This window comes from Alosa pseudoharengus, unplaced genomic scaffold (genome assembly GCF_046254945.1).
Source record: "Alosa pseudoharengus isolate Yale_2024_CS ecotype anadromous, Long Island Sound unplaced genomic scaffold, YU_APseudo_1.1 YU_APseudo_1.1_scf_24, whole genome shotgun sequence".
NCBI lineage: Eukaryota > Metazoa > Chordata > Actinopteri > Clupeiformes > Clupeidae > Alosa > Alosa pseudoharengus.
In genome coordinates, this window is record NW_027468689.1 from 23,402,669 (window position 1) to 23,421,977 (window position 19,309).

Here is a 19,309-nt window from a genome sequence, read left to right on the forward strand (position 1 = left end):
ATATAAACATATCTCTCAGTTTTAAAATCTCTCCTTCAGGTAGCGCAGCACTCTCATATCGCTGTGATGCGTGTGTCCCACTGAGTGAGACAGACAGACGCACACACAAACTTCTGTTTGGTAGCTGACGAACCACCATTGAACTGGATTGATAATGATAACGTTAGCAAACGGCTCTAAACAAGTAAGGCATACACGGTATGTCTGGTACATGATAAACGTTAACACGAATTAATATTCAACTACATATAACACGTCTCTCATTATTAAAGCTCTGATATCACTGCGATGGCAACTCCGCCCGCTCGAAGGGAGAGAGGGAGGGAGACGCACACACCACACGCGTCCAAAACTCAGCCAGGTGGTCGCTGAATAAAACTCCCACAAATACCACGGAACAACGTCGGCATTACTTAATCATATGATTGACCAGTGTTCGTAACAGCTACCGCTACACCATGCAAACGGATAGCCTACAACTTAGTGCAGCTTCCTAAATACAATGGCAAGCAGTCTTATAGAAGAGGGGCATTCAGGGAGGGAGACACACACACACCACACGCGTCCAACACTCAGCCAGGTGGTCGCTGAATAAAACTCCCACAAATACCACGGAACAACGTTGGCATTAATCATATGATCAGTGTTTGTAACAGCTAGCTACCGCATGCATATGGATAGCCTAGCCTACAACTTAGCTATTTGCAGCTACCTAAATACAATGGCAAGCAGTTTTATAAACGAGGCATTAGCATTAAATAAAGTAGGCTACCTATATCATTCGCATTTTCCACTTGGACCCACAAACTTGCTTCCACCTTCAAAGTGTATGGCAATATTTAAGCTAAGTCAAACAGTTAAAAGATGCTTTGAAAGTTTAAAGTTTACTGTTGTCTTGAAGAGCAGGCTTTCAGCTCTGTTCGTGGGGGAGGGGCAGTCTGCACGTGAATTGCAGAGTCTCCAGCAACACAGAGCTGCCTGTGGACGCCTGTATGTAAATAATGCGGGGAAAAGAACTATCGGCGAACGCAGGCGCTTATCGGCCGATGCCGATACATGTAAAAAACGCAAATATTGGCCCGATATATCGGTCGATCCCTAGAATTGATGCAACATAACAGATAAACATCAGCCAGAGCCATCGGTAAATGTCATATCGTTTTGCCGATAGCCGATATCAGTCAACAAGGCTGATATTGGCCGATACTGATGTTGGCCCGTGTATCGATGCATTCCTAAGTAACACACCTGTGCATACCTTTTCAATATCAGGTCAGTAATAATAGTGAACTTTCTTTTACCTTTTAGCCAGGGGATCTCAATGGGATCTTTTAGCCAGGGGATCTCAATGGGATCTTTTAGCCAGGGGATCTCAATGGGACCCACCTGGTGAAATAAAGGATGAATAAAACATAGAATAATGGGATTTTCTTGCTAATTACTAAAACTCGCTCCAACCCCTGAATGGAGACTATCCTCCTACACGCCACTGCACGCGTCTTGTTCCCGTGATTGCCAAGTGGATTGTTCTCTTATAGTCATGATGAGCGCTCATGAAATATTCAGCTAATTCACTGTAGCTCTGCTTTGTTGGCGTGAACGAATGAATGAGTGAGTGAGTGAGTGAGCGAGCGAGCTACGGACGACTCTGGTCACGCGTGGTCTTCGTCAAGGGATTGCCGAGCTCTCGCCCTCGCCCTCGTTCAGCTCTCTCCGCAAGGCAACACACGGTACCTTGGAAGAGGAAGTGGCAGGGGAGACGCTGACCTTCAGCGTTTACACCCAAGGACTGTGAGACCTCCGAGCAATGAGGTTGAAAATTTGCCATGTGACCGATCGTCATCATGGCCTCGGTGCAGATGGTGAGATGGTTCTCACGGCGGTGGGGGCATCTGTAAGCTTTTACCGACGAGGACGGTGAGGTCGTAAATTAGTTGTGTGGCCACGGTCCCTGTGCTCACGTTGAGGTGCTCTAGTGTGTGTGTGAGCGTGTGCGTGTGTGTGTGTGTGTGTGCGCACGCTTTCCCCGTCTGTCCTTGCACTGACTGTGAGGAGGAGCCGACGCCACACAGCCTCCCATCCAGAGCTTTTAAAACATTTATGCCCAGCCGAGCCGATCCCAGCCTTCTCCTGACAACACCGAAATCAAATGGAGCAGGAAAAGCGACACGATGCTGTATGCATGCTCTACTCCACCCAACGCACAAACGCGCCAAACTTCAGCCTGACCTGCTTTGCGGGAGAGCAGTATAGCGCTACGCTCAGCAGTTCACTACTCAACGATGACAGAAATATCATCAACAACAACAGCAGCAACTTATCACAGAAGAGTTGAAGTGCTTCAGTGATGGTAGAACAGAGGCAGTGTTAAGTAGGCATAGAGTTAGGTGTGTGTGTGTCCCTAATACCCTCTGACTTTTCCTGTTCCCATTATTGCTCATTTAGCCGTTATCTTCCAGCACATTCTCAACCTGTGTGTGTGTGTGTGTGTGTGTGTGTGTGGAAACCCGTAGCTGAACATTCTGCTGCCGCGGCTGGAACAGCCCCTCACTCTGTGCTGACCACAGAAATATAATCGCAAATGACCGAAACTCAATCTTGCCCTTTTATCTAAAAACTAAAAAAAACAAACCATATTTGAACATTTTGATTTTGGGTGAAGGATCGATTAGAGCTAGCATCACACATGCAAAAAGACACTTAGGAACTGTTTGTGACCGACCTTATCAAACATTCTGATGCCTTTCTGTTTAAAGACAGCCCTGTATCTGCGTCCCATTGAGACATTGCAATTGCCTTAACAACGAGCCTGATCATCACTGCAGTCTGATGCACAAACACATCCATTGTGCACTAGTGCTGCTTACTGTATACCATAGCATCTATGGTGTTCATTCACTGTGCTATTTCTATGGTATTCTGCAGAATTATTTCAGTGGCTTATGGCGTTACTATGGTGTTGAGTCCTCCCACTAGCAGGTGCCCAGCTGGCTGGTCTGGCCTTCATAGACAGCTGTGAGACAGCGCATTTGCATTATCTTGATCACTGCCGTGTTGGGTAAACAAGTCTGACCATGGTACCCACAGTCTATGTTTTTTTTTTATAGTATGTGCTGTATATACTGTAGGAGAGGTGTTTATATTCAGAGTGCTATAGGTAGGGGATTTCCCTCAGCAGTCCAATCAACAACCAAGCCTATTTACCAATAAAAACAAAATCATTAGCAAAGCAAGCTTTGTGGGCAGAACTAAACAAAACATCACCAACAGAGCAGGCTTCCAGAGCATGTCACTGGGCTTATCAAGCAGACACCTTCCCGCATATGATATTTGATATTGTGTGTAATTATTTCAGTGGCCTGTTTTGTTAGTGTGGTGCTGTGTGACCACCTGAGACCTCGCTCTGCCCCCTGTCCTCTACTCAGATGCCCAGGTGGTGTGTCTGGTAGGGGGCATAGCTAGCTGTTGGTACCTGGGGGAGGTCCTGCCATGAGAGATCAGCCACGCCGGTCAGAAGGCCACCCTGGGACCATGAATAATTAATTTGTCCTTCACTGAAGGCCTCCAGGGAATAGAATAGGCTTGACAAGGTTATGCTGGATTGGACCTGAAGATGCAAAAATGGTAACCTTGATGAACTTGAAGATGAATTCTGAATGTAGCCTAGCGATAGGCAGATTTGAATTACTGTAGCTAATATTTCCTTTGGAGTTGTTTTTATTTTATTTTCTGTGGTGAGCTGTACTATGAGTATGACGGCAGCATACTGTCACACCAATGTGAGAACGTTCTAAATTCTATATACTGAATAGGCTAATAATTCTAAATTCCAGAGAATGTCCATCAAAAATATATTTTAGGATCTTACTTCACGTTGTTGATAAATGCATTTTTTCAATAGAATGAGCAAAACTTCAACAAGCCTGCTGAAGGGTAAAGAGGACCTGCAGGTCACTTTCTGTTGTGGTTGAGCAATGCTATGAGGTGATGGAGCAACATCATGATGAATTATGGTGCACGGTGATTCAGAGATGGAAGCTAGGGGCTGCTTATAGTGGGAGGTTTCTCAATATAGCCCAGAAACTTTGAAAGTGCTATGCCACACACACACACACACACATATACACTCACACACATATTCTCTCTCTCCTCTCTCTCTCTCTCTCTCTCTCTCTCTCTCTCTCTCTCTCAGCCAGCAACAGCACTAAGTTCCTGTTCCTAAGTGGTTTGTCTATGAATACGCAGCTCAACTCGTCTGTGGACATAGCAATAGCATCAATACATCACTCTGCCATCAACACAGTGTGTGTGTGTGTGTGTCTGTGTGTGTGTGTGTGTGACCCAGAGGAAGTGTGGGTGGGGCTGGGAACCTCTCTTCTCCTCCTCAGTGCTCCAGATTTCAATTGTCCAGATTCCTTAGACCCGGAAAAGGAAGATGGCCTGCCGACTGGCCGACCGCTTGTCCAGCCTGCCTGGCCACCCGTTCCGCGTGCTTGTGTGCTCTGGCCTCGTTCCTCTTTGTTTTCTTCGCTCCTCTCCTCTCCCAGTCCAGTGCAGTCCACTCGAAACACAGACACACACACACACACACACACACACACACACACACACACACACACACACACACACACACACACACACACACACACACACACACACACACACACACACACACACACACACACACACACACACAGACACACACACACACACAGACACACACACACACAGACACACAGACACAGACACACGCACACACAAGACTGTTCTGATGGCACAGTCCTGTCCCTCAGGCTGTGTGTGGGAGATGTTACTCAGCGTGAGCGACCCGTGTGATCCGATGGGCGATGGGTCAGTAGGTCAAAGCTCCTTGACGGACAGACAGCTTAGTGCACTGCACTGCACGCCCTCCAGGTACACGATGCCCCAATACCAGTGGCGTGCAGCGATCAGGAAATAAAAGCCCACGATCAGGAGAAAGCTCTTATCTGGAGCAGCCATTAGATGTTAAAAGCCTTGTCTTGCACAACCCTTAGACTTACTGGTGCTTATTGTGTGTGCATGTAGGGAACCAGTGCTTGGCTAATGTGAAGCTGGTTAGCAGTGGGCCTATCAGAATGAGCTCGGCTGGCCTATCAGAACGGAGCCCTGGGTTTTAAGACCCTGCTGGATCTGTGCCACTTGTAGACTGAGACCTAATGCGTTTAATGAGGACAGGAACCGGTTTTGATACGGAGCTAAATAAAAAGCTTCTGATAGAACAAGCGCACGTTTGGACGGAGATTATTTTCATTTTAAAACATTGTTCTGAACTGAATACACGTGAATGTGGCTGAAGGGGGCCAAGCTTCGTCCTGTTTCAGATCCTACTGCTCAAAGACTCCGAGGCGTTCATCATGTGGCGCCAGCCCCCACCGCAATCACCCTCAATACACACACACACACACACACACACACACACACACACACACACACACACACACACACACACACACACACACCAGCATCAGTATATGTGACGGTCATAAACTGTGGTGAAGGGTAGCAGAGATGAAATGGGTACAGTGTAAATCAATGCACAGACACCGCTGCTCTGCCCCTGTTATCCGCCTGCTCTCCACAGTTCACCCCACTCTCTTCACTGTGTGTGTGTGTGTGTGTGTGTGTGTGTATTCTGATGTGGGTGCGCGCACAGAGAACATGTGGGTGTGAGTGCATGTCTGTGTGTGTCTGCATATAAATGTGTGTGTGTGTCTGCATATGAATGTGTGTGTGTGTGTCTGCATATGATTGTGTGTGAATTCTGATGTGTGTGTGCACTCAAAGAACGTGTGTGTGTGTGTGTGTGTGTTTGTGTGTGTGCTCCAGTAGGGCTAGGCCTCATTGCTGCAGAGGGAGGCTTGCGTACCCTGTAAGGGGAGAGCCTTTTCTATTATGAATGCAGTCTGGCTTGACTGCCAACAGAGAAGCAGCAAGGGAGCAGAGCAGAGAAGAGCAGCTCCACTTAATCCCTTATCACAGCTCTGGAGCTGGAAAGCACAGCACAGCACAGCACAGCACAGCAGAGCAACCCCCCTAGCACAGCATGGCACAGCACAGCTTTCTACCACAACACAGCACAGCATAGCACAGCACAGCTCCCTAGCACAGCATGGCACAGCTTTCTACCACAACACAGCACAGCTCCCTAGCACAGCATGGCACAGCTTTCTACCACAACACAGCACAGCTCCCTAGCACAGCATGGCACAGCTTTCTACCACAACACAGCACAGCTCCCTAGCACAGCATGGCACAGCTTTCTACCACAACACAGCACAGCTCCCTAGCACTGCATGGCACAGCTTTCTACCACAACACAGCACAGCTCCCTAGCACAGAAGAGCACAACATCCTTCCACAGCACAGAAGAGCACCACATTGTACCACAGCACAGGCTGCTGGAAACTCACTGCAGGGTAGATCATCAAAGACTGCAGACTAGGATCAGCCAGCAGGATCAGCCAGCAGGAACAGCCCGTTATTGTGCGGATGGTGTGTGTGTCCAACAGCAGGACTAAATATGAGGCCGTCCCAGGACTGAGTGGAACCTTCTGGAAATCTATAATCATTTCAACATTCGTCCTCGATCAAGTATTTAATGAGAGGTTTATGTTTATGTTCATGGTTTTTGACACATTTGTCCAAAGAGACTTTACGTATATAAACACTGCATTATTAGTTTCAAATAAAGCACAGTAATGTTTTTGACAACAACAATATCAATGATGATACTATCAAATATCATAAATGAAAATGAATGAGTTTTCATATTAGGCCATCCTTAAAAATATTCTTGTTTGCAGTAACAGCCAAAACAATTTAAAAATGGGTCGGTAGGTAGGTCAATATTTTTTTTTTTTCAAGATTCAAAGTAAAAAAAAAAAGTACAATTTTGGTCATGGTGATTACGTAAGTATGAATTTAAACAAATGTGCATATTGTGACGTAACTGACTGGGTCCTCAACCCGTGCCTTCAGGCGCATCATTGCAAACCTCAATCTGATGCAGGTTATGTAGACCAGCCTTTCTCAAACTTCTTTGACTTAAGGCCCAGTAATGGCAGACTTTGGGGTCATAGGGCTCATCTACACTTACCCAACCCCAGTCCCCCCCCAATCAAATTGTCATTATCATTATCACAATCATTATTATGCCTATATTGTTATACATGCACTTTCCCTTAAATGTTTTGTGACATGCACATCAGAGGACTGCTTTACTAATGTAAGATATAATTAGTTTCATTGCTTTTGCATGGTTGCATGATGCTTGCATAAGAAAAGAAATACTTCTCAAAACAGCAACAAGTATATGGGTGCTATTGTTTTGGGATGTTTCCCTCATGCAAGCATCATACATTGGTAGGAAATGGAGAAAAAAATACATGTTTTTTAATTAAGTTTAATTTGAATGCCTGAATGTAAGGATTCAGGAAACACAATACCAGCTTTTTTGGCGAGCAGATAGGCGTAAATCACTGATCTGTTAATCTTTAACATATAGAAAGAATGCTACATTAGCTTTTGGCTACGTTATATTCAAATTTGACTATATAATACTCAGTGCTGTAGCCTACTACAGTGTATTATACAGTCTCTGCTCTGTTTCTATGGAAGTTCCAAAAATCAACATCGTTTTATTAACTGTCGTTTAACAGGTTGAAGCGGAGCTTTGATACCAACGTTATCGATTAGTTTCAGTTTCTCTCGAGCAGACGCGCAGACGCCTGCATTGAATGAACGCTCATACCACCACTTTATTGTATGGCTCTATGTTTAATGACATCGATAGCAGAAACGTTTGTTTTCTTTTTTTGTCGGTCCGCGGTATCTTGATCAACTGCGCAGCAAATTATCAGACGAATCACCGGGCCTTTCTAATTTCACTCCACGACTCCGCGGACCAGCAGTCTTCACATTTCGGACTCATATTTTTAGAAATGCTGAATAGACCACAACCAATTTCAATTCTTCAACACGGTCACCGTTAGACTAGAGGGGAGAAAGGATAGGAAAAGATCTGGGCACAGTTCTTCCAGAACTTCTTGCCAAGTAATAACGTTGTCGAGATATTTGTGTGAATGAAACGAAGCGTATAGGCCATAGTATGACATGTGAAAACCAATGGTGTAGAGATGACGCCACAGGGTTTTATTTAAGAGAGCCCAAGTTTGTATGTAGGCAATTTATATTCACAATACTTAAGCCTACTAAAATAAATAGTATTTTATTTGTATTGGTTGTTTAGAGTAAAAAAAAATCGGTCGGTCTTAACGCAAGTTTACAACCGGCAAGTCGGTCGGACTAAATGGGGAAAAAAATAAATATTTGGGTCGGTTCTAAATTGACAGGGTCGGTCGGGTTACGGCAAACGAAAATATTTTTAAGGATGGCCTTAACATATAAACCATAAGTTTGTAAGAGAATCCAGGAAGTGAAAAGAGGAGTCTTTAAAGCCTCAAAACTCTCAAGAACTTAGAACATTAGGTAACTCATTCCACCAATGAACCGCTGAGGAAAAGAGTCTTGACCAAAGTCCTTTTAGGCAAGTCCCTCCACTCGGCGGCCATATTGCAACGCTTTTTGGGCACTCATCGGGCATCCTATTCGGCAGAAATGCGTGTGCGCAAGGCTTCACGACACCAATCTTGCTCCAGCGGCGAGTTCACAACACATGATTGGCACGATGTCTTCACAACACACCATATGATTGGCTCAATGTATTCACATCACACCACATGATTGGCTCAGTGTATTCACATGTCGACGTTTTGCAGAGGAAGGGGTGGGATATGTGCAGACAACAGGGTTACAAACTAACCCCATGCATTTCTATGGAGGATTTTTTGAGTGCTGTGTCTCATTAGAAAGTCTCTGTCTTGACTGGGACCTCTTGGTGTTAATGGATGGTTGACACAGCAGATGCTCATCAGAAGACCATCAGCACAAAGGTTGTGTGTGTGTGTGTGTGTGTGTGTGTGTGTGTGTGTGTGTGTGTGTGTGTGTGTGTGTGTGTGTGTGTGTGTGTGTGTGTGTGTGTGTGTGTGTGTGTGTGTGTGTGTGTGTGTGTGTGTGTGTGTGTGTGTGTGTGTGTGTGTGTGTGTGTGTGTGTGTGTGTGTGTGTGTGTGTGTGTGTGTGTGTGTGTGTGTGTGTGTGTGTGTGTGTGTGTGTGTGTGTGTGTGTGTGGGGGCACTTACTGAGCAGACTGGCACATGTATTTCTTGCTTCCTTTAGCAACCACCACCCCTTTCTCTCTCCTTTCTCTTTCTTTTCTTCTTTCTCCTTCTCTCCCTTCCTCCCTCGCTTCTGTAAGCTCCTTGTGTTACACGTTTGTCCTCTTGTGGACATGAGAGGTTGTGCTCTAATGAAGCTGAATGAGATGAATCTGTCGGCTCTGTTTGCAGAGCCAGAGGCACGCCCGCGATCAGAGATCATGAAAGACTGATCAAAGGGCTTTTAAGGACCAAGCTGAGGAAGGACACACACACACACGCACACACACACACACACACACACACGCACGGCAGACTTCTCGTCATTTCACAAGTTATTAGTTGTCACAAGCCGCCAACACGTACAAATGGATATCAAAACAGGTCACTTTCAGGTGGGGTCCCGAAATGACCCCAGGCCAGACTCTCACCTATGTCCCTGTGGGCACTGACCAAACGCTACGGCTCAATGAATAGACAGCTTGATGTGGATTGGTTCAGGGCCACGTCAGTCTCATTCCTCAGCAATAGGATAAAATTATTTCTGCCACTAGTACCTGTGAAATAAGTAACAGGTCAGGGAAAGGTGTCCACTTTTTACAGACTGCATGAAGCCTGTGCTCTCTGTCCTATCCTCTCCCTGACCTGTGGAGAGTTTAAATGTTCCCCATCTTCTTGGGCTCTCCCTCACACTATTGCCAGTACTTCAGGTATTGAATGATTATGTTATATAGAAATCTGTGAAGTGCTAGGCTAGGACAGCTGCTGCTTTTTGCAAAGCATGAACCTCATCATCATCATCATCGTCGTCGTCGTCGTCGTCACCGTCACCGTCACCTCTTGCTCTCCTCTGCCGAGCCTCTTGGCGTGTGGTCGTGTCTCGTCCTGTGGGCTAGCGGAGCGATTTGTACGCAGGCGGACGGGTGAAGGATACGGCTCCTCTCTCATCGATCCGTGCTCCGTGCCGGTGTGTCTGTGGTGGCGGGCGGGCGGGCGGGCGGGCGAGTAGGCGGGCGGCAGCGGTCCCTGAGGAGGCCTGAACAGCCGAGCTGTCGTCAGCCAATGGGCGGGCTGCAGCGGCGGTTGGCCTGGAAACCCCGGCGCTCTTCCTGCCTGCGAGAGCGATCAGCCCACTGCAGTAATGAGGACAGGAGTCCCACAGCTGCCTGGGACGGTGCTTATTTTACTCACACACACACACACACAGGAACACACACACACACACACAGGAACACGCACACACACACACATATACAAACGCACGCTCACATACACACATGCAGGAATCCCACAGCTGCCCAGCACGTTTATTTTACACACACACACACACACACACACACACGCACACACACACACGCGGCCCACAACAGCACTTTTTATTACCAGCCATCCAGCCAGAGCTCTGGCCCAGATCCATGACGCCACGACCCAGTTAGACTGGCAGTGAACCCCACTATACACACACACACACACACACACACACAAACATACACTTTCTCTCATCAACACACACACACACAGGCACACACAGATAGACTGACATTGAACCCCCGAATACAGTACACACATGCACTGAACCCCCCCCCCCCATACACACACACACACACACACACACACATTCACAGAGAAATGGGATGGTTGTAAAGCCCCTACACACACACACCCCTACACACACACACACATTTACTGATCATCTCTCTCTTGAGTCCTTACCCTCCTTACCCCTCAGAGACCTTGTTCCCCTCCTCCTGCTTTGCTCTGCCCTCTGGCCTTTTTCTCAAAGTAACGAATCCTGTGTATGTCACAGTAAAAAAATCTGGCTTAGATAACTTCTTTTGCGTCCTCACACACTACCCCCCCTGTAGTAATAGTACAGTAATGCGTCTCCTCAGTTCTTACACAACCGCATTTACCAGGTTGGCATGTCTGCATGTCTGCAACCTCGCTACCTCTGCCCCTACTGTGAGCCTTAATCTGGGCTTTATCTATGCCTTATCTTGTCTCGCTACCACTTAACCAGTAGCAGATGCTAGTGTGCCTTTCAAGTCTTTCCCGTATGCTGTGATTTAAACGCTGTGCTTTAAAACTCAATTTCTAAAGATTCATAATATTTTTAAAACAAGATAACATCAGCTAGGTAATGTTAACAATGCACTCTAACAAAAGCACAGTATCACAAGCAACATTAACGTTTGGTAAACAGCAACCAGGAAACGTGCCACAAACATAGCCTGAAGCTAAGTTTAAATATCTTAAAACTAGCACGCCAGTAAAAGGAAGTTTGGGACTGTAGATGATAACTTAGTGGTCACAAGCATTAAATATTCCTGATTAAATTATCCTGAGAGAAATTATAAGAATGAAGTTTCTGATATTGGCGTAGCGAGTGAAAACAAAAAAGACAAGTCTTCGCACTGTGAACGTTAGTAGTAGATTTATATTGAGTTGGAGCTCAAGTTATCTCTTACTCCATCTCTCTCTCTCTCTATCTCTATATATCTCTCTCTCTCTCTCTCTGTCCCCCTCTTCCCACTGTGACTACTAGTAGATTTATGTGGAGTGGAGCTCTGACCTGAGCTGGAGGCGATGTGGAGAGCAGGAGTTTGGGTCTGCAGAGAGAGGGAGAGAGTCGAAAAGGCAGAAAGAGGAGAAAGGGAGGGGGTAGAGTGAGGGGGAGGAAGAAGGGAAATGGAGGAGAGGAAGAAGAGGAGAGTGGCTGCTGCTGCCACCACTGGAGAGATAACAGATCTGCTGGTGTTCTCGCTCTTTCCTCTCTCTCTCTCTGTTTCACCTGCTTTTTTGCACTCTTGGCCTCCCTGACTCTCCCGCTACCTGTCTGTTTGCCAAATAGTGCCACTGAAGCACAGAGAAGAGTGAAGTGACACATTCATCTGTAGAACTGAATTAGAGGAACATGTCCAACAGCATCACCTCTGCCACTACCCAATCCTGCCATCATATTTCTGTGCTTAAGCAGAGGTCTTAAAAGATGGGTTGGTGTCTAGCGCAGTGTGTAGCATAGTTTGTCATTAAATATGTACAGTGTGTGTGTGTGTGTGTGTGTGTGTGTGTGTGTGTGTGTGTGTGTGTGTGTGTGTGTGTGTGTGTGTGTGTGTGTGTGTGTGTGTGTGTGTGTGTGTTTGATTGAGAACACACATGTGATTTGTGCATATGTGGGTGGTTCGTAAAGCATGTGCTAGGCAGGCAGGGCTGACATTATGTGGTAGACAGAGAACATGACAGGGAGGGAGGGAGGGAGAGAGAGGGAGGGAGGGAGAGAGAAGGAGAGGGAGGGAGAGAGAAGGAGGGAGGGAGGGAGAGAGAAGGAGAGGGAGGGAGGGAGGGAGAGAGAAGGAGAGGGAGGGGGAGGGAGGGAGGGAGGGAGGGAGAGAGGGAGGGAGAGAGAGAGGTAGAGAGAGGGAGGGAGAGAGAGAGAGAGAGAGGGAGGGAGGGAGAGAGAGAGAGGGGTTGGCATTGCAGTGGTGTGCACTGCTCCCTCTCTACTGGATAGAGATCACATACATGCGTACATGGCTGACGTGGGCTTGCAGTGGCTTTTTCATGCACTGAGGCAAACTGTAAACAAAACGTGGCCACATGCAATGGGAATTGCTTGATTTGCTTGATTTGCTTTTCAGCGTGCGTCCAAATATAGCGAATATGATTTCATGAGATGGTTGAGCGTGGCTCTAAAGCATGTTGTGCTGTGAATTTATGTATGGTAGATGTGGCTTTCCATAGTGTTAAATTCCTATGCATCACATACCTGCAGTGGATGATGCATGTGGTTACTCAGCTCATTAACACAGTGCGCCCTCTGCTGGGCAGTCTGTGCAATATGACACGAGCAGCATATAACATGTCATTTTGCAACTGTCCTCCAGAGGGCATTTAACATGTGCCTGTATTATTTTACAGTTGAAGTGAAGGGGTTTCCAAAAATTGCACCATAGCCTGAGCTAAAAGCCCAGGTGATGCTAGATGTGTTGGTAATGGTGTTAGCAGGGTTATTCTCACTATACGTTCATTGAATAGCCCAAGCCACCCCAAGACAAGGAAGGTTGCAGCTGTGTGGGGGGGCAGGGGACATAGCACTTTTCAGTACACTTCTAACTAATGGTGGGTGGTTTCTAACGTGTGGAGTTTACGCTTGTAAAAGGTTAGACTAGTGGTATTAGTTGGATTTGACTACTTTTGGTCCTCCCATTTGGTACTGTTTCCGAGAAAACAGAAGAAAAAGGCATCTTTTTCCACATTACCCATGATCCTTTGCAACCATCAGTTTGCATGGAGCTACTCAGCTGCAGCTGTCCTAATCCTTATCTTGCTGAGTTGTGGAATTGTGCTTTATCTTTAAACATATCATAGTCTGTTTCCTCATTTAATATGTATTCATATAAAATATTCATAATTTATATTCACTTTAATAATGCATTGTAATAGAATATGTTTAATAATATTGTATTTTTTTTTTTTAAAGGTCGCATTGCTGGGAATGGACCTGTTGTCAGCCTTAGTTACCAGGTTGCAGGATCGGTTCCGTCCCCAGATAGGAACAGGTAAGTTCACTAGATGGCACTCCATACTGCTTTCCTTAAAATGTAGCTCCAATTTCCCTATCAAACTCCTCACCGTAAGCATTCATTGTGTACATTGTGGTGGTTGAGATGAGGATCCCCCCTTCATTGTAAAGTGCTTTGACTATTGCTATGTAAATATAATATTGTTTTGCTGTAACAAATGTGTGATATTGACCTGGTATTGAACTGTGTTAAAATGCTTAGCCTATAGCTTAAATGTTATTCTATTGATGTAGATGTAGCTCTGTAACTTAATTTTTAAAATGGTTAAATGTTAACAGATTAAATTTTATTCTATTGCTGTTAGTTGCTTTGGATAAATGTGTCTGCCAAATGAATAAATGTAAATGTACTGCATATTGTACAATAAATTGACTGCATTAGTAGATGGCACCTCCATGTGTGGATACTAATCCTCTGTGTCCTGTGTGTTCTGCCAGTCCTGCCCAGTCTGATAGATCGCTTAGGGGACGCCAAGGACCAGGTGAGGGACCAGGACCAAACCCTGCTGCTGAAGATCATGGAGCAAGCGGCCACTCCCCAGGTACACTTAAACTCTCACCTGTTCACCTTGCACTGAATTAATTAATTAATTAATTAATTAATTACTGCTCTTACAAAGGTATGGTTTGAATAAGGACTGCATTCTTGTGCTTGTGTTGTTCTGCAGTACGTGTGGGATCGAATGTTGGGCGGATTCAAACACAAAAACAACCGGACCAGAGAAGGAGTCTGCCTCTGCCTTATCTCCACCCTTAATTTGTGAGTACTTCAGATGTTCAACTGGAGCTTTGTACTTGTGACGTATGGTGTCACTGTAGCAATAAATATAAAAAACAGTTTGTTTCCTGTAAAGTCTATTTATTTATGTTTTGTTCTTTCAGATATGGAGCCCAAGGACTCACCCTCAGCAAAATTGTACCTCACATATGTAACCTGTTAGGAGACCCAACAAGCCAGGTGGGCACAGTGTCTGATAGAGAACGTTCTATAGGGCAAGGCAGCAATTCATATAAAATACTGAAGAGCTTTGGAGACCCCTGGTGGTGGGTGAAAGCATTGCTGTTTTAGTCATCCCAACCAAAACAAAGCAGGAGCCTGTCATATCGTGTGTATCAGTTGCAGCAGATAAAAGCCAATCATTTCTTATATCCAGTAGTTATCCTGTGTGCCTCGCCCATTATCAGTTGAAGGGAAACAGTGGTTAGGAACATAGATGGAAAATATGTTTTTGATATTATGTGCACCTCAGTAGTTACATTAACGTGAAATGATACTACATAATTCTCAATCATAGTACACAATAGTAAGGATTAAACAAAGTTGGTTCTGTTTTGAGGTCGAGGTTTCCCCCTTTCCCACAGGTTCGTGACGGAGCCATGAACTGCTTGGTGGAGATCTACAGACACGTGGGGGAGAGGGTGCGCATGGACCTGGGAAAGAAAGGCCTTCCCCAGTCCCGGTAGGCTGCTCCACGGCTAACACTGTCAGCTAACACACCGCTCACATAGCATAGTAAACATACCAATACGATGCTTACGCTAACAAACATACGCCACAAAACCCCTTTAGAAGTACTGAACATTGTTCACTGTCCACTAACATTGTTAGCTAACACACCACTCACATAGCAGACATACCAGTACGATGCTAACATTCACACTGCCCTCTTGCACAAGCTCAAAATAAACCTTTCAGTGTGCGACAGCACACATGAGGGCCTTATGCAAACTTGTAAATCCATCAGACTGAGTGATATCCGCCCTAGAACACAAACCACACTGTGGCCACAGCATGACGTGGGGAAAGCTACTCTCAGATCTCCTATTGCTCCGTCACTTTAACATTCCTTACTTTCTCGTCTTGGATGGTATTCTTTACCTGCAAGTTGCTTTGGGTAAAAGCGCCAGCTAAATGAGTAGATGTATGAAATGAAATGTAACTTTTAAAGGTCATAATGTGTAATATTGAGCTGAGGAACGCAGTGCCGTCTCTGGAAGCTAGTCTGACTGGTTGTTTTTGTAAACAAGCTGTACAGGAGTCAGTAAGTCACCAGGAGGAACATGTGCTGAAAGCCCAGGGAGCACAAGTTATTACATCTGCTGCTGAGAAATTACATTTCAGACTTAAGAGCTCCAGCCAGAAAAAAAAGATACAGAAGGAAGCGTCTGCCTCGGGAGTTATAGCGACTGACACCACCTCATTCCCCTCGCACACTCTAGCACACTCTCACTCACTCACTCTCTCTTTCTCTCCCTCATCTCTTTGCAGCTTGAATGTAATTTTTAGCAAATTTGACGAAGTCCAAAGATCGGGGAACATGATTCTCTCCTCTGGTGAGTACCTGGACTCTTCTCCTCTCTCACAATCTCCGGACTGACTGTGTGTTAATGAGGGGTCCTCGAACTGAGGTGTCCTGCTCCTTGCCTGTGCTGTGACCACTGCGTGTGTATTAGGGTGCATCATTTGCCCCAATTTTGGAAATTCAACTTGTACCCAATTTTAAAATGTGACAATACTAATGAAAAGAAAATGTGTAGAATATTAGCTGGACCAAGCCCTTTAAAGTTGCTTCTTAGCAGAGCCTGTATCCCCGCTCTGGAAAAATCAGTTTTTCATAAATAACTTCCAAAATAATGCATTTAGGCCTACAGTGTCAATGAAAGTTGAATATAAATGTGGCTATTCAAGGATTAAAGTTCTCCGTCATACGACGGATTTCCGTCAATTTGATTTTAGAAATGTCATATTTGAGATCGATGCAGATCCGATGAGAAAAAAAATAGGGGGGGGGACTATCACCCTTTCTTTTCTTTTTTTTAAGGCAACTACAAATATTAGGTCCGATGAATTAATGTGTGTGATGGTAAATGTTTAAAGACCTAATAGTGTTCTTGAGAACTTTCTGTGTCTCAATTAGTGACCGCTCAAGAAGATAGCCTACCTCGGCCATGAGTTCCGCTTTGTTTATGTTGTAGCTACACGCTTGTCTCATTGGCCTGGGGCGTTTGCTTAAAAAAAAAAACACGTATGGAGGACTAATAACGGTCTAAAAGTTGGATTATAGTGACACAATCGAGACAGCTGATGAGGTTGGCCAATCCGTTGAACTTTTTTGGATATGATATTGTGAGCTCTATGTGCGAATTCGGAGAAGAAGCGTAGGCTGTGTTCTTTCCGTGCATCAATGTAGACAATTTCTTACTATCGCGAACTCTTGTCAGGGGAGGTCATTCATTTTGGGTGTCACCTATGACTTGAACAGATAGCCTGCTATGCCACCCCATGTAGGTTACTATTATTGTTACAGTTTTTAATCAATGCAACTAACATTATGTGTAAAGCGACGCAATATAAACCGTAGGCAATGTATTATCCCGTCTGTTATGACATGTACAACAATGTTTTTCACAATTTGCGACGGAAGGTTTTGACTGAGCATGTTAACATAAAATAATAATAATATTGTCATCATCGCGAACTGTTTAGTAAGGGGGTCAGTCGTGTTTGTGACGCACAGACAGCCTTGTAGCCTATTTTGCTTAGGCCTCACTTTTAACGACAGTAGGTTGTGAGTGTATGTTGACAAAAAATAACCATGCAATCAAAATAGTCAACTTAAAACTTTGCTATAAAATATTATTAATTTATAGCACAAAACCATAACCAGTAGGCCTACCAGAACCTCACATATTAGCGTCATTTGTGTGCGTCTATTTGGCAAGGCCACTAGCTGTCATGGATGCGTTATTGCTAAAGGATCAGCGTTGTTGAAGCATCAGCTCTGGTCTGAAGCACTGGTGTGAAGTCGTACGCAAGTAAAGATGAGCAAGTTTACCTGTGCAAGTTCACATAAGGACACCGACAAAGGCAACCATGTCCTATTGTCTCCATGCCAATCTTTAACAGAAAAAATGTCAGATATCTCAATGAACCACAATGACACCAATAGATGGTAAGGTGTTGAGTGTGTTTGAATTCCCTTCCTTGTAGCATCCATTTCTACATTCTACAGTGGGGACAAGTTCACCTGCTGTTCTCACATTAGCTGATTGCGATAAAAACAAACCATTGTTGCCTAATTACCAATTATTCATTACACCTGTGTGTAGTATCTACTTTTTTAGTGTGTTTCACATAAAGTATTTTGCAGTATTTCTAAAATACAAAAATACACCCCAATAAAGTATTTTGATACAAAATACAGAGCCATTTCCTTCAACCCAATAAAATACAAATAACAAAATACTATTTTGTATTTGAAATACTGTATTTCACCAGTTAGGGCACCAAAATGGCCAGCAGCGGCACTGCGTAGCCTATCTTGACAACTTTAATCCCTGGGCTATTGCGCATCTTTTGGTACCAGTCTGATATCTCTAGCTTCATTGGTTTCTAAAATATTGCATTATTCCCCTATTTTTAGCGTTTCTTTGTCCCAATATCTATAAAAAGCAGATGTGAAGGTAGTCCAGTCATGGTCTTATATGAAAATCCTTTTTTTTTTCATATTAATATAAGTATAAATATAAGTATATATACTCTTTTGATCTCGTGAGGGAAATTTGGTCTCTGCATTTATCCCAATCCGTGAATTAGTGAAACACACTCAGCACACAGTGAGCTGAAGCACACACTAATCCCGGCGCTGTGAGCTGCCTGCTACAACAGCGGCGCTCGGGGAGCAGTGAGGGGTTACAGTAGGTGCCTTGCTCAAGGGCACTTCAGCCGTGCCTACTGGTCGGGGTTTGAACCGGCAACCCTCCGGTTACAAGTCTGAAGCGCTACAAAGAACACACACTCTTTACATGTTTCCCTTCCTGCTTCCACCACCTGCAGAACATTCTGGTAATGTTCTTCTCCTCTTGCAGAGCCTATGTAGTCTGTGCTGAGCTTCACATTACGCTCTGCGCTGTCATTGACCACATGCATGGACTCTTAGTGAATCAAGGCCTCATCTTGGTGGTTGCAGTGTTCAGTGGCTGTTGACGCATCATGGAACGACCTGCAGTTCTTCAAGAATTTGCTTCAGTATTCACATGTTTCAGCAGTGATCTCCAAGAGTGCAATGAAGGCCTTTGAGAGACACCAGTGGTACTTCAGCACATGAAATCCCTGGCACCAGCTTGCTTGCTGTCAAACCATCTACCTCCTGCACATATCCAAATGACAGATATGGCTCAGGTTTCGGCAAGCCCAAATTTCCAGGAAAGATAACCCAAAAGACGACACTAGCAAACCTGGGACCTGATTTGTGGTATATCTTTCAGCTTCTGCAGCTGGACCCTGCTTTCCTCACCACTGACATCTCAACCTGGCCTGCTCACCCAGCCTACAAGGAGGCCTTGATTCACTTGGAGTCCATGAATGTGGTCAATGACCGTGTAATGTGAAGCTCAGACTACATAGGCTCTGCAAGAGGCGAAGAACATTACCAGAATGTTCTGGAGGTGGTGGAAGCAGACAGAGAGAAA

The 19,309-nt window shown here is 45.0% G+C and overlaps 1 protein-coding gene and 1 non-coding gene across 2 annotated transcripts in view; one reads left to right on the plus strand and one right to left on the minus strand.

Moving 5' to 3' along the window:
• LOC143142558 (CLIP-associating protein 1-B-like) overlaps window positions 1-19,309 on the plus strand; it is a 76,138-nt gene that overhangs the window by 4,810 nt on the left and 52,019 nt on the right. The window contains exons 3-8 of the mRNA XM_076303522.1: window positions 13,736-13,814; window positions 14,276-14,379; window positions 14,506-14,597; window positions 14,720-14,795; window positions 15,200-15,297; window positions 16,107-16,171. Of these exons, the coding sequence (XP_076159637.1) occupies window positions 13,736-13,814; window positions 14,276-14,379; window positions 14,506-14,597; window positions 14,720-14,795; window positions 15,200-15,297; window positions 16,107-16,171 (514 nt within the window). The remainder of the gene's footprint in view (window positions 1-13,735; window positions 13,815-14,275; window positions 14,380-14,505; window positions 14,598-14,719; window positions 14,796-15,199; window positions 15,298-16,106; window positions 16,172-19,309) is intronic.
• On the minus strand, window positions 13,187-13,317 carry LOC143142740 (U4atac minor spliceosomal RNA). Its single transcript, XR_012990980.1, has one exon. It is a non-coding gene; the product is annotated as a U4atac minor spliceosomal RNA (small nuclear RNA).